The 26,724-nt window shown below is 40.1% G+C and overlaps 1 protein-coding gene across 6 annotated transcripts in view; it reads left to right on the forward strand.

The window, feature by feature from the left end:
- znf536 (zinc finger protein 536) overlaps positions 1–26,724 on the forward strand; it is a 508,286-nt gene that overhangs the window by 242,365 nt on the left and 239,197 nt on the right. For all 6 annotated transcript variants that reach the window (XM_063066964.1, XM_063066962.1, XM_063066965.1 and 3 more), the window contains exon 4: positions 10,197–12,368. In XM_063066964.1, coding sequence (XP_062923034.1) covers positions 10,199–12,368 — 2,170 coding nt within the window. In that variant the 5' untranslated portion in view covers positions 10,197–10,198. The remainder of the gene's footprint in view (positions 1–10,196; positions 12,369–26,724) is intronic.

Raw genomic sequence — 26,724 nt, forward strand, 5'->3', positions numbered from 1 at the left:
CACTGAGCTCTGAGCTATGTTCAGTACCTTTGAGATGGTCTTGTACCCTTCCCCAGATTTGTGCTTCCCTATTATCATTTCCTTGACTTGACTTGAGTGCTTTTTTTTCTTCATTTTGGTTTGGTCTGTTGAAAATCTACCATGGTGTTTAGTGATCCTCCAGCTTTCAACGTCAACAAAGTGGGTGAGTTGGTAAGTGACTAACAGTATTGCACCAGAGGAAAGGTAGTGTAGAGGTTACTAAGGGGATGAATATTTTTCCAGTCTCACAATTTTGGTTTTTAATTTTTAGTAAATTGTTGACAGATTTTTGAACTTTTATTTAGATTGGACATGATGAACTTCAATATATTTTAAAATATGAAAATGGTTGTGGGGGCTGAATACTTTTTGAAGGCACTGTTTCTGTTACACAGTTCAGAGTTCGGTGAGTCTGGATGTGGCTGATTGTTGACAATTCCCTTTGGAATAGCTTGCCACAAGCATCACAACTTGACCCATCCACTACCTTCAAGTGTGAGGTTTATAGATTACTGAACACACAGAATGATAGAGCTATAGAATCGTACAACATAGAAACAGAGTCCATGCTGACTACTAAGTATCCATTGATGTTAATCCTATACCGATTCTATTTTATTTTGGGCACATTGGCATCAGCTCCGTGAGGTTGTCACTGAGCAACACACCAAGTCAATTTAACATGGCCAAGTAATCTACCAACAGTCTCACTTTTGCAACCTTGAAGGAATGACCACCTTGTGGAGGAAACCCACACAGTCAGATAGAGAATATACCAATTCCATGAACACAGCCAGCCACAGAGGTTGGGATTGAGTCCAGCTCATTGGAACTGTGAGGAAGCAGCTCTACGAGTTAAGCCAGCATGCCATTATATCTCCATATGAGTGCAGTTTGTGTATATGGTGAGGCAAAGCATCTACCACAGCCTCAAGCACCTCCAGCAATGAGGTTGTGGGCATTTGGAACTCTTGTCTATATATATTTCCTTCCTCCACTGGAGGCAGTGAAGTTCATCACCTAACATATCAAACTATTTTGTGGTCATGGTCTGGTCCATGAAGTTCGCATTCCGGTTCATGGTCCGGTCTGTGGACTCAGGACTCTGGGTCTTCCAGCTGTCCCTTGTTTGGTTGAGTTAATCATAGGCACCTGATTCCCATCTCGGGGCTTGGAATATAAGTAGCCTTGGGTTTGAGTGTGAGGTGCTGGTTTGTCTTGTCAAGATCCCCTGGGAGCAACCTGCTGGTGGAAGGCTAGAGCAGCCGTCATCTTTAGACCGTGTTGGAGAACCATCGCTTCATGGAGCCTTACTGTTGGTAGTCGGAGCTGTCTTTGCGGTATGGATTCGGCTGTTTTCTGGACCAGCTAAGTGGCTGCCAGGCACTCCGAGCTAGGTAGGGATCCGGCTTTTCCGTAGCCAGCTGAGGTTGCTGGCCGAACTGAGACTCGGAGTTACCCCGGAGCAGAGATGGAACTGTCTGTTGTTCTTTGGTGTTTGTCTCTTCTTGTCCCCGCCTCCGTGGGTTAAGCCAGGCTGTTTTTCCGTTGCCCTGCGGAAGGATCGGTCTTGTCTTGTCCTTGCCTCTGTGGGATAAGTCAGGCTGTTTTGCCGTTGCCCCGTGGGGGGACCTGTCTTGTCTTTCCTTGCCTCCGTGGGGTAAGTCCGGCTGTTCTGCCATTACCCAACAGGTGGACCTGTCCCACCTTGGTGTGGAGATAAAGTTGAGTCCCGGCTCTAGGTCTATGTACTGTCCAGTCTCATGTTAGTGTCGAGTTAAAGATGAGTCCCGGCTTTTTGAAGGATTAAGTCCCGGCTCTCTGTTGATGTACAGTTCCCAGTCTGACTCCGAGCTCCAGCCTCCGAGTTATCAGCCTCCGCGTTCTAAGACCCAAGACCCCAGCCTGCAAGCCTCAAGACCCAAGACCCCAGCCATGTCCTGTAGCCATGTCATGTCTTTGCCTGGTACTGAGGTCCGAACCCAAGGCAAGACCCAGGTTCCGGGTCCTTGTCCAGTCTCTGGCTCGGAGTCCAAGCCTTGGCCCCTAGTCCATAGTTTCTAGTCCTGGTCCCACTTTCACAAGCTCAGGCTCCTAGTTCTTAGTTCCATGTCCGGGTTCCCTGTTTGGTCCATGTCCTAGCCCAAGTCTGCGTTCTTGTCCCTGCACCTTGTCTGTATCCTGTTACATCCCTACTCTAGTCAAGTCCTGTTCCTTGTACTTCAGTGTCTGTGTCTTGCATTTGGGTCCGTTCCCAGTGCCCCCCTTGTGACACTGAGTTACACAGGATATGATTGTACGGGCTAGGACACACACCCACAATCACTGCCATAGTCCAGACATACCCCTATCTGTTGAGTTTGGTACAAAGAACTTGTCTCACTGGATTTTTGCACCCTGGAGTCCAGCAGCTTGGATGGGGCAGTGACATGACCTCAGGTGACACAGCGCATAAGCCTTGGTCCCTAAGTGCCTCTGGCAGACAACATAGCTGGGAACAGGGTTTTGTCAGCCATAAAGGTTGTCATTGGTTTTAATTGATCTTACCTGTCTCTGACATATTCAAATATTAAAATTGTAGGGGAATAATTCAACATTAAATATTTTAAAATTTAAAGAGAATAACTGAAACACCTAACACAACCATAACTAATTTAAAAAATAAAGAGGAAATGTATCTACATTCTCCATTTCGTCCTGAGTCATTGCCCTGAAACCCATGTTGAAACGAGTGGGAAATTGACCATTCACAGTTCTGAGTGGTGATTTCCCATTCCCTCTGTGAGGCTGTACACTTCCAGCTGGAGTTAAGCCATAGAGCAAACTTGCTGAGTTAACCACTTGAATACATCAGTTAGTCCAGGGTTTCACATTTCATCGTCATGCGCAGAATCCTGGGACTTGCTTAAGTTTCAGTGGCTGAGTATTAGGACCCAGAGTAGAGCCAGAACCTCTTTGCTCTGTAACTTCACAAACCATTTTTTTCATCCCTTTCTCTGTTACATCTTTTAATCTTTCTTCAGATTTGTTTTGAGGTGTACTTTTCATTTAATTAAGCCTGTTTTTCTGAAAAGTAAGGATCGATACCCACTGTGTATTATTACTTAGGGATCAGAGGTGTCTGTCAGTGCTTTGTGGAATGGAATGGAACATTGTAGGCTCAGATTTTATGACATCATGTTCGTTCAGGAAAAAATATATCCATTAGAAGCTTCTCTAGAAACTGGTAGGTTTTTAATGCCCTGTTAGATGAAAATGGGCAACAAGGAGTGATTGTTGCTTGCTCTTTGGGTTTTTTGCTTTGGTTAGCATGATAAAACTTGTCAACGCTGCCATCTGTTGCTAACTTAAGTCTTTTGTTTGGTGATTTGTGGGTGTCTGCCATGCATTTTGGTAGTTATGAGGACTCTGGCATGGTGTCTGATTAGTCCTTCGCTTTCAGTTCTACATTAAATGCTGAACTATATTGCTGCTCAGGATAATAATTATTTGCTCTGATCCCTATGCAATTCTGCATTTCAAATCTCCATCCATTTTATTGTGCATTAGTTGAAATGTGGAAGGTCATTTTCCTATTTTAATGGTATGTTCCATATCTTCTGATTAGTCAGACACGTTAGTTAGAAGGCCTGGCATGTGATCTATTTTACAGTTTTAGGAATGTGCGTTTTGGTATTAAAGGTTCTGTCCTTAGTATTGCTTGAGCTCTTCCATAATTTAGAATAAATTCTTGCATGGATGGGCTATGTCGGTAGTGTTGGCTGACTCCCACACACTAACTTTCCTGAGGTCATCTTGGACTGAAATAAGGAAGAATTTCTTCACTCGAAGGGTTGTTTTTTTAAAAAAATCTGCTTTCCAAGGTGATCAAAGCCCAAGTTTGTTTGAAATTGAATTTTGATACCAATGAAATAAAACCAAAAGGCAAGGTGGAATTAAGACAGAAGATCAGTTACAGTCTTATCAGGGATGACATGAAGGGCGGAATGACCAGTGGCTGTTCCTATTATTTTTGCATGTTCTCAACTTCTCAAATGATTGATACTTTTTTTTTCTATACATAACTTCTTTGTTGCCCCAGGATGATAATGTGTGAGAGCAAAATTCCGGTAGTAGGAAGGTGTAAATCTCTGAGCATAAGCAAATGGTTTGGGATCTGCACCTGTTCAGTTTGTTTTAAAATGGGAGTTTGCCTTCAATAAACAAGGCCAGCAAAAGGAGCAAGAAAGCAGTCCAGCTAGCATATTCTCAGCAAACCATTTCATTAATATCTGACTTACACTTAAATGAAGATTTTTCTATGAATGAATAATATGTATAAATTTGTATTAAAGATTTGCAAATACAATTGAAATGAACAAAAATACTAGAGTTTATTTTAAAGTACACACAAATGGACGTTGCACAGATCTGAGTAGGATAAAAGTGTTTTGACAAAGCACCACTTTAGCTGATCCTTTCATGGACAGGGAACAAGACAGGAGTTCAATTAAATCTATAGAGAAAGATTTATTTTTTTTTACATTTTAGGATTTATGTATTCTTTCGTTTCATGATATGCTTCCATAATGTTAAGATTACATATTTTGTTCCCTGAAATTTTGCAAGTGTTGTTATTTTAATTGAACTAAGTGGACTTTCTCATTTAAACTATGAATGTTAATGGATTTCACATCAGTTAGCATAGTGTGAGTTTTCTAATTAGCTGCTTTTATTTTATCCTATATTTACAATTTGCTGCATTTTCTGGTATTAGTTAACTAATAATTAATGAATAATATTTAAATATTTAAAGAAGCATTTGTAAATGGGAAAAAAAGGAATTTAGGACCCCGCCCTGCCTATACATAACAGTTAGCACAATGCTAATACAGCTCCGGGTGTTCTCGAGTTTGGAGTTCAATTCCAGTGCTGTTCTGTAAGGAGTCTCTATGTGTCCTCCCTGTGGAATGCATGTGCTTTCCCCGGGTGCTCAAGTTTCCTCCCACAGTCTAAAGAGGTACCGGGTAAGTTAATCGGTCATTGTGAGTTGTCCTGTGATTATCATTTTGCATGATCATAACTAAATATTCTTAACAAAGTTCAAGCTGTGGTCTATGTTCAGTACGGGTCAGTCAGACCCACCTCAGAGCGCTGAGTGTTGGAAAAAGGAAGAATCGCCATTCCCTTCTCTAAGTGCTACTCATGAACTTTAGCTGGAGGATGCCAAAATGTGGTTATTGGTCAAAGGCAGATCTGGGCTTCGCTGTGACACGGGAGCTCCTTGACATTTTTTGCTGCTGTGAAGAAAGGAATGAAAGAAAAACTAAATGGGCAGCATTGCCCAACAGGTCATAAAATTTAGAAAATGTTTAAAAAGTCTGTGAGGAAAAAAATAATGATATTTGTTTTTTTTCTTCGCTTTTTAATAGCAAGAGGCTGGATTTGATTAACTTCTCAATTTTCTCGGCCAAGGTACTGGTTGATGATCTATCTGTTGACACAGGTTGCCTTCTAACTTCTAAAGTGGCATTTTCATGAGTTTTTGATAACATGTGTTTATTAAAATTACAGCTTTTTTTGTAGAAAATTGTAATTTTTGAGCTGTAGAATAAAGTGATGTGACAATTTTATACACAGAACTATATAATTGCACATTGATAGACATAATTAAAATTACATTTACCACTATTCAGTTGTCTGAAAAGGACTAAATATTCAAACTTTTCAACAAACTGAAACTGCTACATTTATCACAATTTTTGTTCAGTTTGTTGCCTTCTAATCACCATAATAACTTCCTGCAGCCAATAAATTTGGAGAGATTGCACTTTAAACCTCTCCAATGGCCACAGACAATGCACCTCTGTCTAAAGTGAAAGAGATTTTTATTACAAGCAAAGTTTTGATTACACTCCCAGAATCTTTTTTTTGCCATCACAGGAGCTTCATCCAGTGTTTTGGCTACAAATCCACTAATCCAATACATTGGGGTCATTTGGGTTAGAAAAATCAGTTCTTCAGAAAAGACGTTTTATGTCAATAATTTTCTACTATCTAAAGAGAGTTGTGCAAAAATATAATGAATAAATACAGCATCATTTTACTTACAAATTTTCCATTGCTGCACAAAATGTAATATCACAATGCACAATGTAACTTCAAAGAATATTGTTCAAAACAGTATTTCTGAGGGAAATTTCCCAGCAACAATAACAAACATTTTCAATTCAGTAGGACTTTTCCAAAATGTGAAAGGTCTATATTCAAGTGTTATTGTTTCGTGAATTTGAGGATCTGTGAAAGGTACAGAGGGATATTCAAATAGTCATAGGAGCAAGCACATGAAATATAGGGAGGAAATCTGTTCTTGATGGTCAGCCCTACTTGAAATATGAATGTATAAATAAATGTTCTGGGTTATAATATCGGCCAATATACGCAAAATGATGGAGGAAGTCAACATGTCAGACAGCATCTATGGACGGGTATAAGCAGTTGGCATTTTGGGCCAGGCTCTTCATCAGCACTGGAAAGAAAGGAGACAGAAACCAGAATAAGAATGAGAGGGAGGGGAAGGAGTACAAGCTGGTAGGTGATAGGTGAGACCAGAGGAGGGGGTGGTGGTTGGTTGCTGCAAGGGGTAAGAAGTAAGATGCTGGCAAGGCATAAGTGGAAGAAGTATAGAGCTGATGACGAAGGAATCTAATATGAGAGGACTGTGGATCATAGAAGAAATGGATGGAGGAGGGGAACCACAGGGAGGTGATAGGTAGGTGAGGACAAGAGGAGTGAAAGGATAAACAGAATGGGGAATGGAAAAAGAGAGAAGGAATTTACTGGAAGTTGGAGAAGTTGATGCTCATCCCATGAGGTTGGAGGCTACCCAGACATAAACATCAGCTAGCCTGATCTCTAGCCTCTATTCTTCCTGCCATGATTAAAAGACCTGCTATCATATACTGTATTTGCAGCTTCAGACTAATCATGACAAGTGATAATTACCATTGGTTTCATTACGACTATGTTTCTTTGTATTTACTGTGAATTTGCAAGAAAATGAATCTCAGGATTGTATATGAGGACATATATGAGATATATGTACTTAATAAATTTACTTTGTACTTTGGTAGAACCAGTATAACTATGGGTTGAGATATTCTAGAGGCTATGTTGGACCACTTCATCATTGGCCCTGCATTACCCCTGTACTGAGAAGGTGTTATGTGTTATTTCTTCAGGAAACTCGGATTAGAGTTTGTGGGATTTGAGGAGAGGATGAGAGAACTGCTGGCAATTTGCACAATCAGGTGTGGCCATGGTGGGAAGATAGGAGACTTGCAGGATGGGTGTGGAAGTGGTTTGAAGATGGAGGTGGGTGCATCAGAAGACTGCACATTCAAAAGTGGAGTTGGGAAATAGGGTGGGGGGATGGGGTTGGTCCTTGGCTGGGGATAGTTTAATGTTTTTGGGGAGGGAATCAGTATACATAATTCCTTTGGGGTAGAGGTTTAAGGGAGCAGATGGGGGAAGGTCAGTGGTTAGGCTTGTGATGCAGTTGACTGTGGGCACTCGGCTGGATTAGGAATGAGTGGTGGGCACAATGCATTAAGCTAAGTACTTCACTAAACTAACAGGCAATGATTGAGAAGACCAGATAGTTCCCAAAGCTAATCTGCTATGATCGATCCCTGGACCACAGGGCCCAAATTCCCCCACAACTCTCCAATAGCAATGTTTGAAAGGGAAAGATAATGTCCCACACATCTAATACAGAGACTAAAATGCGAGAGTGACTTAAGTGTGTAGCTCTTAGTAAAATTACAAGGACGTTGAAAAGATGGCATTTTGCAATTGGTTTCTGAACATTGATGCTTTCAGAAATGGGGCAAAAATGGGTGAAAATTGTTGTACAAAGAGCCTTGATAATTCACAAGGTAAAAGAATAAATTTTAGATGTATTTCAGCTGTTAAAGGGTTACCTGCAATCTATTGCTGTAATCTCTCATTACAAGTTCATAGCCGATAACATTTTAATGAAAACAATATATAATCAATTTTTATTGCCAAAGCCTGTACAAGTTTTATGGCATATGTCCTAAATTATCCTGATTCATTCAGAGACTGCTCATCCATGTTTTTGGAGAAGTCTTCTCTTTCTAATGTAAAACTACTCTGATCACAAAAATCGGATGTTTGTATTTCAGAACATTACAATCACAAAGTTTCTCAAACTTGAATAAAATGCATCCAAAAATGGTGAACTTAGTCATTTATTTACATTATGACGTTTTGCTCCTTGGCCCTGAAGTAGCGAAATAACTTCACAGAAATACATTTCACTTGATTGAGTTTGACCCTGTGATTAATGAAAATATGTACCAGATAGTTAACTGAAAGCTTTCGGTTGGGTGCTGTTCTTGGTTTATGGTCCAATTGTTGCTGACACTCAAAGCGTGAACCAACATATGTGGCAAGTTTCGTCAGTTTTGAGCCAGGCCACTAAGTGAGAAAATTGCCACTGCTCATCGTATCTTAGTGCCTTCCCACCATGTTGGCAAAATGACAGAGCTGAACTAGTGTTTGCAGTCCATATGTCCATCTTCTCAACTGCATAGAGGAATAGGGGTAAAAGGTGTTGAAAGAAGTAGATTTTCAATGGAATATGAGGCAACATTTACTTTTGTGTAGCGGTAGAATTAAATCCTCAGCATAGTGTGCTCTGCCTTGTATGATTTGATCTGAAGTCATGAACTATCAGAAGTAACTGAATTAATGCAAAAGCAGAATTGCATTAGACTTGACATTTCAGTTCCTTGCTTTTGATTTCCAACTCAGATTTGCTGGTTTAACTTCAGCACACACTATGACCAATTAAATCATAGCCCTCTGAACTTTATTTAGTGCTCTATAATATGTGACAGAATAAACTTCATAGTGGTGCTGCATATTTGCAGCACAGTGTTTTTTTTAAACATTTTGTCCTTGTTCAGTGCCCCAACCCTCTAGGCTAATGTACAAACTTAAGTCTTTTTTTTCTATTTTTGCTCAAACATTTACAGCTGTTTAATGACCCTGAACAGAGGTTTATCTCAATATCAGATGTCTAGTACAAGAATAATATTTGTAGTTTTTAATATTTTCTTTTTAATTTTTTAAGTAAGTAGAGCAAGCTCCTTAGAGCATAGATGCATAAGGATTTGATCCTATCCAATACTGTTGAGAAATTTTACCATCAATGCCAAAGTGGTGCTTGTGGAGATGTTTTAACCAAATGTGGTCTAACTGACTATGATGAAATGAAAAAACGATAAGATGCACAGCAGTGTTTTAGCCTGCTGTGTTGAAGTTTGTGTCTTTATGTACTGACTTAGTTTCGGGTTCCAAATGACGGTGTGCTCCTTTAAGGAGGAGGACTTCCAGTTATTTTGCCGATGTCCATTCAAATCTGAAAATCCATGTGTTAACATATAATGTAAAATATTTCTGCATTATTAAACTTTAGTGAGCTTAGCCTTGATCTTTGAGCTTCTTATGCTTACAATATCTTTTTGAAGCTTAGTTATAATCAGGTTACAGCAGCCAATGCACTTCCAAATAATCAGCTTTAAAAAGTATTGCTTCAATTAACAAAAACAAACTGCCTTTAGTTTTATGTAGAAGCCTCAGTTTATTACTGCAAATTTTAGTTATCTTGAAGTACAGCAGCAAAACATTCATGAATGATTTCAATATTATACCTGGCATGTTTCTAACAGAAGTCAGTATCTTTACAACAGGTATATACATGGGTAAAAGTTTTAACTGAATATAACTAATACAAAATTAGGTAGAATTGAATCCAAGATGGGGAATAATTCTGTGGCTTTTTATTCAGAATTTAAGTACTAATAATCAACAGAATAATAAGAGATTTTTGAACTGTTAGGTTTATGTTTCTGTGATGGAGATAAAATGGTGAATATTACATTTGGCATTTGGAAATTAAGGCCAGGCTGCTTTATCTGTATTTTGTGAAGTTAGTATAAAATCATATCGTTTATTACCATGGTCGAGAAGTGGAGCTCTGGAGCCAGTAGAGTATTTGATCAGAACTGTTGTTACTGTGTGATGAAATCATATTGACATTTTGCAAAGTAAAAATGCTTCTGTGTTGCTAAAACAATTTAACAGAACTCTTGTGTTTTCTATATTAGGAATGGAGGAAGCAAGTTTGTGCCTTGGTGTATCTTCAGCAGTGCCTGAAGCTGATGTCCAGCTCAGCAAACCAGTACTAAATGGCCAGTATCCAATAACCCAGAAGTTGCATCAGCTGACAACACAACTGGGACATGCCTTTCCGGAACTCCAGAGCAGACAAAATCCTGAGGAGAAAGCAGCAATTGGACTGGAGGAAAAACGCCACCCAGCGGTGGCTAACCAGCCAATCAGCAATCAAATGACCCTGCTGGCAAATCAGCTTAATACAGATGTTGACACTAATTTAGGTATAAACGGGAGAGTTGACTTACAGCACTTCTTAAATGGACAGAACCTTGGGATAATTTCACAGATGAATGGCACAGAAGATGATGCAAAAAAATCCAGGAAGTACCCATGCCCCATTTGTGGTAAGCGCTTTCGGTTTAACAGCATTTTGTCTCTCCATATGCGTACTCACACTGGGGAGAAACCATTCAAATGTCCTTACTGTGATCACAGGGCAGCTCAGAAAGGCAACCTGAAGATTCATCTCCGCACTCACAAACTTGGGAATCTTGGGAAAGGTCGTGGGCGGGTCAGAGAAGAAAACAGGCTTCTGCACGAGCTGGAGGAGAGGGCCATCCTGAGGGATAAACAGATGAAGGGTGGCCTTGGCCAGCCTAGGGCTGATGGGAAGCAACACCAGGCTGTCATTAGCTCCAGCAGCTTGCCTCTACCAGCCAGCCAGAGTAGCTCCGATGCCTCTAATCCAATCTGCAGCCCCAAGCCCACGGGCACGCAGGAAGAGCCAGCAGCAGCCACCGTGGGATTCAGATGCACCTTCTGCAAGGGGAAGTTTAAGAAACGCGAGGAGCTGGACCGTCATATCCGAATACTCCACAAACCTTACAAGTGCACTCTTTGTGAATTTGCTGCCTCTCAGGAGGAAGACTTGATCAGTCATGTAGAAAAAGCCCACATAACTGCGGAGTCAGTGCCAGGTCAGGGGTCAAGTGGCAACGGAGAGCAAACCAGTAATGAATTTCGCTGCGAGGTCTGTGGCCAGATTTTTAGCCAGGCTTGGTTCCTGAAAGGCCACATGCGAAAGCACAAGGACTCTTTTGAACATTGCTGTCAGATCTGTGGACGGCGATTTAAGGAGCCCTGGTTTCTCAAAAACCACATGAAGGTCCACCTCAACAAGCTGGCTGTAAAGAATCCATCCCAGAGTGACCCGGAGGTACCTGAGAACCTAAACAATATGGTGCAAGATTCCCACTCAAACGTGTATTCAGCATATGTATCTTGTTTACAGAGTGGTTTTTTATCACCTAATAAATTGAGCTTAAATGAACAAAGCCAACTTCATTATAATAAAGCAGAGGTTGCTCGGAAGGAGAAGGAAATGCTCGGGAAGCTATTAGTACCCGTGAGCAGCGCGGCCCGTGGCATAGTGGAAGGGGACAAGCGCTCCTTACTGGGATGTTTGACCCTGGCGCCTCCTTTGAAGGCCAGCTGCATGGAGCGTTTGCAGGCAGTAGCCCGCGTGGCCGAGTTTGATCCGGTAAACAGCTACCAGGCCTGGCAGCTGGTGACAAGAGGAATGATGATGGAGCAGGCTGCTCTGCCCAAGAAGCACCTGCACCCCGGTCAGGACGAAAATCTGCTCAGCGCAGGCTCCAGCGGTGACAAGGACAAAGGAGAATTTGTCTTTGCAGCTGGAGATAAATCAAAACAGAAACTGGATGGGGACCTGATTCAAAACCCTAAAAGAACCAACATTAGTGACATTTCTGGTAAAGATGATCTAATAGGAAGCAGGGAATTCATGGCACAAGGAATGAATCAGGGTTTGGAATATAAAATTACTGGATTAGGACAGAACCATGGAACAATGAAAGAGAAGCCCACCGAATGCCCGGACTGTGGCCGAGTGTTTAGAACCTATCATCAAGTCGTTGTCCATTCCAGAGTGCATAAGAAGGGAAGGAAACCTGGAGATGAAGGAGTCCAGGGTGCTTTAGATGAACGGCGTGGATCTGGAAGTGATCAAGACTCCCAGTCTGTGAGCCGGTCAACCACACCTGGATCGGCCAATGTGACAGAGGATAACGTGGCAGCAGGAGGCTTTGCTGTGGCAGGAAGTACGCAGGAAGATAGTCCAAATCCATCATCTCCATCTTCAGGTAACATCAGCATTCTTTTCATCGTTACAGTCCCCACATTACATTCAAACATTTGGCAATTGCTAAGATGGGAAAATGTTCAAGTGTAGTTGAAACTGGAGAGTTGTGACCAAAGGTTTATCAAAAGTCTAAAGTTTAATTCTTTTAAAGTAACATCATAATCTGTCAGCTCCTGGTGCTTGTCTAGACACACAGACATTTCTAAATCTTCTTTTATTACTTTTCACATAGCTTAGTCCGTCGTTCACGCAAATAGTGAACCTCGATTATTTGTTTCTTTCTTAGTCTATTTCCTTCCTTACTCGCCAGTTATCTCACAAGACTAAGGAACTGAATACCTTGAAAAAAGTACAAGATCTACGTGTTTCTCTTGATATGATAAATGTTCAGATTTCTGCTTGGCTTGAAACACATTCCTTTCTTGTATATTTACAGTAGGCAGCATTTAGAATTCATATTATAGATTTTATGTATATTTTCTTAAGTCAACTATCTATTTAGGCATCAGTGGAAATATATGGGAACTTAAGCTGAAGGTTTTCATTTTAATCAACGCACTTACTTAAAATCAGACACCACCAAATAAAAAGTATGTGTTTGTTTATGTGAATACAGAATGACACCATAAATACAGAAATTGAAACCTTTCTAGATCTTTCTGTCTCTGTCTCTGGAGACAGCTTATCCACTGATGTCTACTATAAACCTACTGACTCTCACAGCTATCTGGACTATTCGTCTTCTCACCCTGTCTCTTGCAAAAACGCCATCCCCTTCTCGCAATTCCTCCGTCTCCACCGCATCTGCTCTCAGGATGAGGCTTTTCATTCTAGGACGAGGGAGATGTCTTCATTTTTTAAAGAAAGGGGCTTCCCTTCCTCCACTATCAACTCTGCTCTTAAACGCATCTCCCCCATTTCACGTACATCTGCTCTCACTCCATCCTCCCACCACCCCACTAGGAATAGGGTTCCCCTGGTCCTCACCTACCACCCCACCAGCCTCCGGGTCCAACATATTATTCTCCGTAACTTCCGCCACCTCCAACGGGATCCCACCACTAAGCACATCTTTCCCTCCCCCCCCCCTCTGCATTCCGCAGGGATCGCTCCCTACACAACTCCCTTGTCCATTCGTCCTCCCCACTGATCTCCCTCCTGGCACTTATCCGTGTAAGCGGAACAAGTGCTACACATGCCCTTACACTTCCTCCCTTACCACCATTCAGGGCCGCAAACAGTCCTTCCAGGTGAGGCATCACTTCACCTGTGAGTCGACTGGGGTGATATACTGCGTCCGGTGCTCCCGATGTGGCCTTTTATATATTGGTGAGACCCGACGCAGACTGGGAGACCGCTTTGCTGAACATCTACGCTCTGTCCGCCAGAGAAAGCAGGATCTCCCAGTGGCCACACATTTTAATTCCACATCCCATTCCCATTCTGACATGTCTATCCACGGCCTCCTCTACTGTAAAGATGAAGCCACACTCAGGTTGGAGGAACAACACCTTATATTCCGTCTGGGTAGCCTCCAACCTGATGGCATGAACATCGACTTCTCTAACTTCCGCTAAGGCCCCACCTCCCCCTCGTACCCCATCTGTTACTCATTTTTATGCACACATTCTTTCTCTCACTCTCCTTTTTCTCCCTCTGTCCCTCTGAATATACCTCTTGCCCATCCTCTGGGTCACCCCCCCTCCTTGTCTTTCTTCCCGGACCTCCTGTCCCATGATCCTGTCGTATCCCCTTTTGCCAATCACCTGTCCAGCTCTCGGCTCTATCCCTCCCCCTCCTGTCTTCTCCTATCATTTTGCATCTCCCCCTCCCCCTCCAACTTTCAAATCCCTTACTCACTCTTCCTTCAGTTAGTCCTGACGAAGGGTCTTGGCCTGAAACGTCGACTGCGCCTCTTCCTATAGATGCTGCTTGGCCTGCTGCGTTCACCAGCAACTTTGATGTATGTTAATTGAAATGGGGGCCCTGGTGGGGCTGAACATTGTGCTTATAGTGCAGCTTCTCGTGTGACTTAAATGTTGATTTTCCTTTAAATATATATGGTGCCATTATGAGAGTAAAGGCATGATTATGGCAGAACATGATATAGGAATATTTTATTAATCCTTTTATTGTTTTCAATCAAAGGTTTGGCAAAGCTAAGAATTAGCAGAACCCATCCTTGCATTGTAAAGTTAAATAGTGAAAGCACTTTATGTTAATTCTTAACTTCATATATATTATGATTAAAATTAAAGATAGTGGGTGTGAAATTGGTCCTCTGCCAACACACAAAGTGGGCTCTGGGAAGAGGGAACCTGCATAATACACCTCTCGACCTTGTTGGTTGATTTCAGTGGAAAAATATTGGATGCAGTTAAATAAATGTTGGTAATCTGCTTTCATCCGCGTACACTATCACCAAGAACAAGTTCATTACAATGTTTTTCCGTATCTTACTCTGAGCCTATAAACTTGCATTATTTTTTTTGCTGTGTGTTTAGGTGCTTGGATGAGGTTTGGTTGGTATGGGTGAGGATATAGGTGGGTATGTTGATGGGCTTAACATGTGCTATGGAATTCTTCATCTTCACCATTCATATGCCTCATAATTGATAAGCAGGGACTGCTGCTTTCCCCAATGCACCAAGCCCTGTAACTTCCCTGTTATGGTAATCAAGTCTCTACTACTCCGATTACGTCTTTGGATGGTAATCTCCCTTTGCCCATTCAGAATTTTGACTGGAGTCAGTAGCTGTAACTGGAATTTCTGTCACACCATCTTCTTACCCAGGTGACCTTGGTGATATTGGTGAGAATAATACTATTTGTTCTCATTGACTGTACTTAACGGACAATGTTTAGCCAAAAAGAGATGTCATGGCAACCCAGGAGGCCTAATTAGGCTATTACTCTGATCACAAAATGAAGAAAACATTGCACAAAGGAAAAGGAGATAATGACAGAACAACATACAATCAGTGAGTGGAATTCATCACTTTTCTTTAGTTCCCCCTTAAACTAGCACACTATCCGCATGAAGTGTTTTCCTGCTTGAATGAATATGACACCAGTTTAAATAAAAATCTTGACAAAGAAATGGTTTTACAAAAAAAAAATCCAGACTACACATTCCACAGATGCCTGCAGTACTTAATGCTGTTGTTCAAATACCCATGAAATATGCTGGCCAGTTGCTAGGTTGTGGTCCAATTTGCAACTTATTACTTGTAAGTCATTTTGCGAAATACTAACTGAAAGAAAACTACAGCATGGCAAGTGAATAAACTGTGCAGCATAGTACAACATCCATGATCAAACGTGGTTGGTAGGAGTAATACTGTCTTGTGATTCAGTTTGAAAGTACTTCATGTTAATTGTTAACCATACATTTTATGATTATAAAGTGTAAATTATCACTGATTGATGTGTTGCCTGCTAAAACACGTACCTGTTTTCACATTTGACTTAAACATGCCTTTGTTAATGTTGTAGCATTGAGTAAGCTTCTTGAGGTAAGTATTTAATTAAACCAGTAGAATTGACACTGAAATTCTAGTCTTCTTCTTTGTTTCTACATCATTAAAATAGATTCATGAATAATTTCAATATGGTGAGATGGAATGAGGTAGGATGACATCGACACAGCATTGATGTCGTTGCATTCTTTTGAAATGTCATAAGAGTAAGATATAAAAAGTGGTTCCATTGTTATTGGAGGATGTTTTTCTTATTCTAGTCTCTTCCAATAAATACGGGAATGACTATGGATAACTCTGCAGCTTTTAAGGATTGAAGGTAAGGATGTAAATGTGTTGGATTCCTTAGGCCTGCAGCCCTGATCAACCATGCACTGGCTATTTTCTCCTCTTTATTCTGAACAAACACCCGCTGGCTTTGCTGGGTTCTCTCTGGAGTTCGTGCAGAAAGTGGATGTCATCCGCTCAGGCTGAAGACAACCTAACTGATAACACAATTTCTGCAACTTCACAGGAGATCATTGTGGAACCCTTTGCTGATATTGTTCAGCTACACCTTACTTTAAGGTGAGGGTGGATATGAGGCAATCATCAGTCAGCCCCTACTCAGTGAAACAGTAAGAGTGGTACAAGGCGCAGCTCTGGAATTGCCCTGGGTTGTAGATGGGATGGGGAGTTCAAAGTACATTTATTATCACAGTATATATACAACCTTGAGATTCATCTTCTTGCAGGCAGCCACAAAACAAAGAAACACAATAGAATCCAAAAACAAAACACAGACACAACAAAGATTGTCAAACACCCAATGCACAAAAAAAGAACAAATATTGCAAACAATAAAAAGTAAACAAACAACACACAGAACATGAACTGCAGAGTTCCCAGAAGTAAGCCCACAGTCACGAGCCAGTTCAGCGCTGAGGCAAATGGAGCCAGTGGAGACTCCTACACCTCACACCCGGAGGTAGAAGTGAGAAGAGAATGAGATGGCTCATCAGAGGCAGTTGGGTCAGGCTTAGGTGGGAGATCCTGGTTGACACAGAATAATGAGCTGAACACTGGCTTGTCCTTCACCCTCGGCCTTATTGCCTTAAGCTTTTTAATCTGGCTCAGCACTTAAGTTGGCTGAATAGGTTCATTTTTCACTCCTGGGCCCAGACTCCACTGCTTCAATCTGGCCTGAAATCTGCTCCAGCAATGGCTGATGCGGCCATACCTGCATTTTCGAGAATCCAGTTTGCTGAATCCTTCAGGACACCGCAAAAATGCCAGATCATTCAGACAGACCAAAAGCACAAACTTCCCAAGGGAAATTACAGGCTGTGGATTGCAGTGATTAGAATCCAGCAAAAATATATCTAGTAGAATAGTCAGTAGTTTTGTTAGCTACCCGCAAAACATCGCCGTATATCGCCAGCGCCGTCTTGGGGAATGTGACAAGGAAGATGGAAAGGGAATATAAAACCAGATAATATTAGAAGATATTCAAGTTAAAATATAGTCTCTTTTGGTGGTTATAAAGCAGTTACCAGAAAGCCCAGTGGTTTCTTGTTACAAACTACCCCTCTCCCCATCTTTCTCACAGCCTCATTCCCCGTTCTCAGACTGAGACACAAACTATCCTTACCCAGTTTCTCACTCAGCCTGAGACCTCCTGCATTTTGTGGTCCAGGTGGATCGAAGTTTCCCATCATTTCTCAGCTCACTGGGAGCAAAGACTATTCACTGTTTCAAATGTCTGGAGTATCCAAGCTCAGTGATGTAGCTAGCGATTCCCTTTAACAATGTAGGGGGTGGTGGGAAGGTAGAGGATTATTGATCAGTATCCCTCCCTACATGTGTGACCAACATACAGCCCAAAATACAGGTAAATTCTGGCAGCAGCTGTTGAATGGTAGGCCAGATCATCTGGCCTACCAGAAACAAGAACAATAATCCTGCTTTCCAATCTGTGTGTTGTATTTTATCAGTGCGGAGGTTATACACTATTGCATAAATACCATCAGAAGCACTATTAACAGCACGTAAGAATATATGTAGTAAATATATTAAACATAAAAGTAAGTCTAAGAGTGTACAACTCTTAAGCTTGGACAGAACAGCAGGGGATTACATCTATACTGTGTGCAAGTTACAAGAGTTTTGCCAAATTTGACATTGTTATTTCTTGTCATTATTAGGTGAAAAGTCCAGTGAATACAGCAAATAATTCCTTCACCTCTATTAACACGAATCTTATTGTTTTATCCCTCCTAATATGGACACTGCACATTGTACGGTTTCTAAAGCCGTTACAGAACTGTACTCACTTTACAAGACCTTCTTTGACAATGATGTTTAAGAATACTACCTGGAGGAATGGAAACTGTGTAAGAAAAGCCATCATCAACTGATGTGTGCATTCTACCCTGTATTCGGAATCGAATATCTATTAAAATACATGGCTTTGATTTAACATAAGTGGGATAAATATGTGATCAAATCGCCAGGATTACCATTTGTCAATGCAACATGCAGTAGTAGTGTAGGAACAAGCAACTGACTCTGAAGGTGGGACAGATGAATCGATCATTAAGGATATAAAACGGCATCAATGTACAAGACAACAGTTTTACTTGGATTTTTCAGTTGGGAAGTATGAGTTAATAACAATAAGACACTTCATGTGGTAGCCATAGATATCTCTCTCAATATTTTTGTTAGTTTCTGCATAGAAGAATACAGAGTACAAGAAAGTATATGTGAAGGTCGAGAAAAACAACTACCGGTTACATTATATCTATTCATAATAACAATCTCATTACCCCGTATTCATGTATGTTAGTCAAAGTTATATTGAAATGTACTAATTTATTACAAAAAAGAGTCTAACCCCTGAAGCTGTTTATTAAGGAGAAAAAAAGGTAAAATACCTTCTCATATAATAAAAATTAATAATAGCCAACATCTAAATTTAAGCAACGAATTGAGGGTTTTAACACTTTTGAAAATAATTCAGAAAGGGTCCCCACAATGTTTGAAAGTCTTGACGAGATTCAGAAGTTGAACAACGAATCTTCTCTAAATCTAAGCATGGCATAACGTCGCATACCCATTGAGCATCTTTCCATTTAAACAAAAGCATCCTCCTAGCTATAAGTGATCTAAAGGCCAAAATATGTAAATCAGATGTCTTCAACTTGATATCTTGTCCTGCAATAATACTGATAGGGCCGTCAGAGGATTAGGCTTAAAATTGACTTCGAAAAGTAAAGAAAAAGTTTGAAAAACACCCTTCCAATATTTTTCAAGACATGGACAAATCCAAAACATATAAGTCAATGAAGCTTCTCCATTATTGCATCTGTCACAGTAGGGAGATGTACCCAAATAAAAATGAGATAGCTTATCTTTAGTCATATGGACTCTATGTACCACCTTAAGTTGAATGAAGGAATGGGGAGCACATAGTGATGAAGTATTAATCAGTTAAAAAATTTCATTCCAAGTTTCCTCAGATATTGATGTCTGTAAATCTTGTTCCCATAGATATCAAAGTAGTGAGTGATTTTTTTCCTATATTTAGATAATCAATATTACTGATTGTGTATTTTACCAAATTCTTTAGCTCCAAAATATTTATCACTCTACCCAAGCAATGCATAGAACAATCAAAGTTTCAAGATTGATACTCATTTACCAAAATCTGCTAGGACAGTAATTAAGGCCCTTATTCTAAGAGTGAGAAAGGGAGGTATGGGGGCATAACAGTGTGTAAAAGAGAATGTCGGAAAACAAACTGTCCAGATTTCTACTTCTGTTTGTCCCGCTGTAACTGCATAGACATTGAAGAACTGAATCAGTCTCATTGTTGTAGACAAGCAAGTATAAATGGTTGGAATGGCTTCTTTAAGCTATTAAGTTTAGTGCTTAAATCAGTATCAATTTATTTCCATGAACTTTACTCTCTCCTCCCAAATTTCTACCACGGATTTACACATTCTAGAGGCAATTTGCAGTGAGCAGATAACTTACCAGCCTGCATATTTTTGGAGTGAGGGACAAAATCAGGGAGTCCTGTGCAAACTCCTTACAGACAACACTGGAGGTCAAGGTTGAAGCCAGATCACTGGATCTGTGAGGCAGCAGCTCCTCTGTCACTGCCAACGTGCAGTCCCACATCTGCAAAGTTTTCCCATGAAATGAGAATAATCACAGTTGAATACCTTGCTTCTGTTAAAAAGTTGATATTTAGCATGCATTTCCTCAGGAGAAAGCAGCAAGAGTGTTTTAAAAGATTTTTTGTACATCTAAGTTTTTTTTGTTTAAGAAGAATTAAGTGACAATAATATCATGATTTTTAAGAAGTAAAGTTTTTTTAGAACTTCTTACTATCTGAGTTATATCCATACCATTACAATGATTAGTTTGTTGTGTCTAAACGGTGGACACAGTTCATTTAACGGCACTAAAAACACTCAAGGTCTGATTTTATTGTCTGAAACTTCCATAATTTGCTGCTAATCTTCAAAAATGGGGATTTTGATTTTTCGAGTGCGCAGGTGAAGTATTCACTGAGGCAAGATGTCTTTCTCCTGTTACAATGGTTCAGAACTTTTATAACTAGAGGTATTGTTAGGGAGTTTAAGTCAATTTAATATGATAGAAATGTTGGGTTCAAGATTTTTTACGCTACAGTACAGGGAACAAAACAAGTGACTTCTGAAGTAGCTTGCCCTGAGGGCTGTGTCATTTTGAAGTAAGCCATTCCCTTAGCAAACACAGAAACCTTTCTTGCACTCTAACTGTTTTAATATTTAGACAATACAACAACAAACCTCTGAGTAGTAATCTTTTGCTTTATTACCACTCAGTACAATGGCTTAAAGTGACCAATAGCATTAATGCATTTTTCTAAGGAAATTAGTGGTCATGTCAAACCTCACAGGTGGTTTGTAGCTGTAGTTTATGTGTTTGTGTGCTTGCATTGTTCTGGTTTGACTTCTTGTTAGTAAGTGTAAGGTGTGTTTCTCTCCTTTGACAGATCACCTCAGTGTCCACCTGCCGCTTTTCATTTAGCTAGCATGAGCTCCTCAATCTCTCGCGTCCAGCTTCCAGCTCTTGACCATTTTTTGATAGATGGGCAATGATGTAATTTAGCAATTGGCTGGCTTCCCCCGAACTGGGATATTTTAACTCCAAAGCTCTGCTGCCTGGCTTCACGCCACTATGGCAGCAACAAATGAAAAAATGGCTGATCCACAGAACACGCATCGAAGCCAGGCAAATGGCGTGAACAACTACAGGGAAAGTTTTCAGATGCAGCAGAGTGGCCTGACTGTGGCAGAAGTGTTCAAAGTTGTCCTGCTACCTTTGCAACCTCAAGGAAAGCAAAAGGAAAAAAAATCATTTAGGGCTTACTCTACCAGCTCAGAGGAGTGTAAAAATTTCAGTCTGGTCACAGCAATGACAGCGGGAATCCACTGACTTCAGTAGCTCTGATGATTACTTATCAGACTTAATAATACATAAAGAGTTTGTATTACTATTAGGTAGGTAGTGTTTATTTATGGCCATCTTATTTGACCTATTTAGTTCCTGTTGATTTAAAATTGAATAAATGACTTGAGAAACTTAATACTCTACCAGTCAGAGTGAAGATCTGCCCCTGCATCTCTATCTCATTATTTTTACATCACATTTTGTTTGTCTCTGCAGTTTTCACTTCTTATATCATCTATAATTTTGATGGCTGATAGAGTATTTCACGTTTTCTTTTCCCATTATTAACTTTATATCCCTAGAAACCCTTGCGGCCTTCTATACATCAATGACGTAGGACAAAACATCACAGAAACAAGGTAATTTAGAAGCAAAAGGCTATGTAACAGCAGGAAGAAGAAACGAGGAGAGGTGATGATTGGCTGTAAGGTCTGATATGATATAATTTCATTATGTTAAATATTTCAACATGCTTAAAATGTCTAAAATTTATAGAGGCACAACTTGCAGTTTTGAGTCACTGAGGAAAATAGCTTTTTAATTAACACAATTTACATATGTAAATGTAATTTAATTAGGATAGCTAATTAAAACATTATCTTTTATGACATAAAGATAGTATTTGCAGTTTTTGAGGTGCAGGTGAAAGCCCATTTTCTAATTAATGCAGTTAATATGCAAATCATGTTTAATTAGTATACTTCATCACGATATTATCCAGATTCCAATAATAATCATATGTTCCAAGTTTTATAAAGATAGGATTGTGCTTTCAGAGTTACAGGCAGAAGAATAGTTTCTAATTAACCTGCTTTGCATATGTAAAGTAGTCGCAATTACCATAATTCATTAATATGTTATCCTTAATACATATCAATTATACTCTTCGCTATGTAAATGAGGACCCTATAGCATAAACTATTATTAATAAAATACATGAAAAGTGATATTGTTTTTCTGATTTGAACATTGCATTCTTTTTTAACTACAGAACACATATTAGGTGAAAAAATATTAAAGAACAGAAGATTGTTCTTTTCCCAGTCCTGAGGAAATATGTATCCTGCATTATTCTTGACAACTCAGTGGGAACAGCAGGAGTATTTCTGTGCAATGAAAATAACTCTCTATTTTATATGATTTATACAACATAAACCATTTGAACATTTCACATTGACAACTATACTACAGTCTGCTGTCCAATAACAATGGACTTACACATTAGTTTTGATAGCATCAGCCTGAACGACTGATTCAGGCAAAGTCCAGAACATAGCATGTTGCCTGACTCCATATCAGTTTTACTCCATGTATCCATTCCATTAACAAATTGCTTTTGTTCACCTATTATTTCCTCTTCCTGCTTTTTTGTTCAGAAGCTTGTCAACTCAAATCCCATTCCAGGACATTCAACTTGACCTGGCCTAACTTTTGGTCCCCTAATCTGAGGAAAGACATCCTTGCCATAGAGGGAGTACAAAGAAGGTTCACCAGATTGATTCCTGGGATGACTGGATCAACTAGTCTCATACTCGTTGGAATTTAGAAGATTGAGGGGGGATCTGATTGAAACGTATAAAATCCTAAAGGGATTGGACAGGCTAGATGCAAGAAGATTGTTCCCGATGTTGGGGAAGTCCAGAACAAGGGGTCACAGTTTGAGGAGAAAGGGGAAGCCTTTTAGGACCGAGATTAGGAAAAACTTCTTCACACAGAGACTGGTGAATCTGTGGAATTCTCTGCCACAGGAAACAGTTGAGGCCAGTTCATTGGCTATATTTAAGAGGGAGTTAGATATGGCCCTTGTGGCTAAAGGGATCAAGGAGTATGGAGGGAAGGCTGGTATAGGGTGCTGAGTTGGATGATCAGCCATGATCATACTGAATGGCGGTGCAGGCTCGAAGGGCCGAATGGCCTACTCCTGCACCTATTTTCTATGTTTCTATGTTTCCCTATGCCAGAGCAATCTGCACTCTCGTCTTCATTTCTTTACCTTACTCCCAAGTTCCTCTTCACCTGCACTCTCCTAAGCAGCAGCTCTTTTAGCACCTGCGCCTTTGCTTTGGTGCCTTTCTCCTGGCGTTTATCTCTCCTGTCATGAGTCGCTGTATATTGTTCCAACATGTTGAGAAATCAAGGTAATTTGGAGCGAAAAAAATGAACACAAATGCTCCTGGTGCCACATAAACCCATGTGGTTTATCAATGTCCCTTCAAAGAGGGACTCAGTCACCTTCCCCTACAACATGTATCTGATTCCCTAAGCCCAAGAGGTAAATAGGGTTGTGCAATTAATGTTCTTCACCAGTATTTTAAAAATAATTAACTGTGGTATCAACTTCTGAAACGTCTGTTTCTTAACTTGCATGCTGCATGGTTTCTAATCTTTGCCCATAGACTTTGCAATGGTTTACAACCCAAGAACAGTGCTATATAAATGCAAACTGATGTCACTAAGGCTCTGATAATGCAACTTGTTCTGCTACCTGACCAATAATGGAAATCCTTAAAAGCAAATTGTTCATTTTCCCCTTCACGTTCACACAGATTTTAATCATTTATTCACCAAGCTGTCAGTCTGCATCCCCCACCCAGTTTGCTGTAATTTGTATCAAAGTAACCTTCTAAAGGTATCGCCCAGTTGAAACTGTGTTTCTTCAGATGCAGGGAAACAATTAGTGTTTCCAAAGACACACATCACCGTAATAAGAAATAGGTTCAGCAATAAATTTAAGGCAGCGATAAGCAAAGCCCTGCCAATTGAATAGATCCTTGATGTATACATCCCCTCTAGAGATTAGTGCCAATCAATCCAATACTCCATTGTTCGTTGGTCTCCATAAGCAGTTTACAATTCATTCCTATTCAATTAAGCTAAGGTAGACATCAAACAGATTTTGAAATTGTATTGAAAGCTGGTCACACCAACCCAATCTGGAATGATTATGGAGGGCCATGTGGAAAATATCTTTGAAAGTAATGCTCTAATTCAGTGTGTGACTAAATTATAAGTCGCTTTTATAGCACTGTGATGGTCAGGTATAGCACTGTGATGGTCAGGTATAGCACTGTGATGGTCAGGTATAGCACTGATCTAATGTTGATTGATTTGCCATTGCTTATTGGGGATAGAAACTTTGATGCATACATCCAACATCCCTCCAAATCACCTCACTACCTGTGAAAGACCTCTAAGCCTGAAAGTTAACACCTAAATAAATATGGCACCTTGTCACATATATGGTGTGAGGAAACACCAATATAAGGTTGACTTTCTACATTCTCACATATGGTGAGGTACTGTGAAATCCTAATGTGTATTCATGCCAAGAAAGGTGTCTTGCAAGAAGTGAAAAATCAGCAAATCAATCCCTATAGAATATTATGAGAGAAACATGACAAATGTATCAACTACGCATTTTGTGAATACTTGGAGAAAAATTTCCATGATGATAACAGCCTAGATTATTTACATTGCCTCTAGAAGATTGTGAAATGAAAACTCTGAGGTATCAATCTGAGAATATGTTGTTAAATAGATTAACTGCATTCTGTAGAATTTTTATGTAGCTAATGTTTATGTTTATTATATGCAGTCTACTTCATATAATCTATTTCTTTCTAGGAAAAATAAAAACTTCTAATCTTTAGCTTCAGTCGAGGCCAGCCAATTCTGAACCACTATCTCCAGTCCTACAATCAGTTATATCATCATGTGTTATCTGTGGATGTCAGCAATTTAAAAAAATCTACTCATACTTCAGCATTGCCTGTCTGCAAAGAAAACACTTTTACTAACTTCTCAAAATTCAGTTTTAACCTTCATAATCAATCTAAAGTTTTAACTAAGTTGCGTAAACAACCTGAATATCTAATTGAAAGGAGTGAATACAAAACCGTTCCTTTCCAACTGAGATTTCCCCAATGACTTAAATGGAGTTAAAATAAAGTTTGACTGTTAAAAGAAAAACAGTGAGCATGTGCTGTAAGATCACAGTGCCGCTGGAAAATTGCAAATTAGCCCCTTAATTATGGACAGCATCCCATCAATGAATTAGCTTGGCTAGTCAGGTATTAACATTATGGTAAAGAACAGGGGCACTGGCAGCATTTCTAAACTTTTTCAGTCTAGTTCAGTCTCTCAGTAGCTGATGTGTCACATTGCTAAAAGGTTACTGTAGATATTTTGCTTTCCAGGTCCGGGATCCAGTTTTTTGACACATGGCCATCATGGTCATGTGGCTCGAGCATCACTGACCATCTAGCCTTAGTGTTATTGACATATTGGGTTGATTCTCCAATTACGCCCATGGAGTGAAGCCAGAAGGGAAAAAGATTTTAATAACAATGTGGAGCCCAGTCTACCTTCAATCTACCAGAAACAGATTCAAACATCATTCAATAAATGCTCATGCAACTTCCCCTACCTTCTCCCCGGTATCCCAGAGTCCAAGAAGAAAGGTGAAATCGAATAGGCATATTTCCCTTCAGCTTTAATGTGACTCTCCATTATTCAGCAAGTGTATTCAATGCTGTGATCTGTAAGAATCTAGATCTGTTGAAAGATCCATGGAATGGAGCATTGAGCAGACTTCCGCTGGCTGCTCTGTGACTTGGGTGAAAAATTGGGAAGGGATCGTGTTGTTAAATAGCCAAGAAGATTTTGCTTATTTCTCCTTCTCCAAACTAAAGATATTCTATTAGATTAGATTAGCTTTATTTGTCACATGTACGTCAAAATATACAGTGGAATATATTGTTTGTGTCAACAACCAACAGAGTCCAAGGATGTGCCATCCAGAAGAAACCTACGTAGTCACTGGGAGAAGGTACATACTTCTTATTAGCAGTGGCGGGAATTGAATCCCGATCGCTCGTGCTATAAAGTATTATCCTAACTGCTACGCTACTCTGCCGCCCACTCGTTGCCAGTTTTGGAATAGCCAGTCCAGGGTACCGCTTTTGAGTAATATGATAAGCATTGGATTGACTATTGAAGGTGTGGGTGCATTACTGCCATCCTTTAGAGCACAGGAGAGAAACAGCTTACTTTCTTTAGTGGTTTCACCTGCTGGAGTCGAGGAGATAAAATAACGCCAGGTTGCCTCTCTGTAGCCCAGTCAAGGGAGGCTGTCATCCCAGGATATATAACCACAATTCACACCTCAGGAACTCAAGAACTAATAATTTCCTACGATTTAGAATATATTAAATCATTCTTTATTAGACTGCCTTCTGGGGATGGTAAAAGAAGTCAATAATCAAGTTTCTGGTCAGGCAGAATTGTAAGACAGAATTTGTAGGGCAAATCTAATACAACTCTGTCTCAGAGCTTGGCACTTGATCTCGAAAGAGATCCTTTGCTTGCACCCTCAGTAACGTGCAAATATGAAAA

The sequence above is a fragment of the Mobula hypostoma genome, chromosome 14 (assembly GCF_963921235.1).
Source record: "Mobula hypostoma chromosome 14, sMobHyp1.1, whole genome shotgun sequence".
NCBI lineage: Eukaryota > Metazoa > Chordata > Chondrichthyes > Myliobatiformes > Myliobatidae > Mobula > Mobula hypostoma.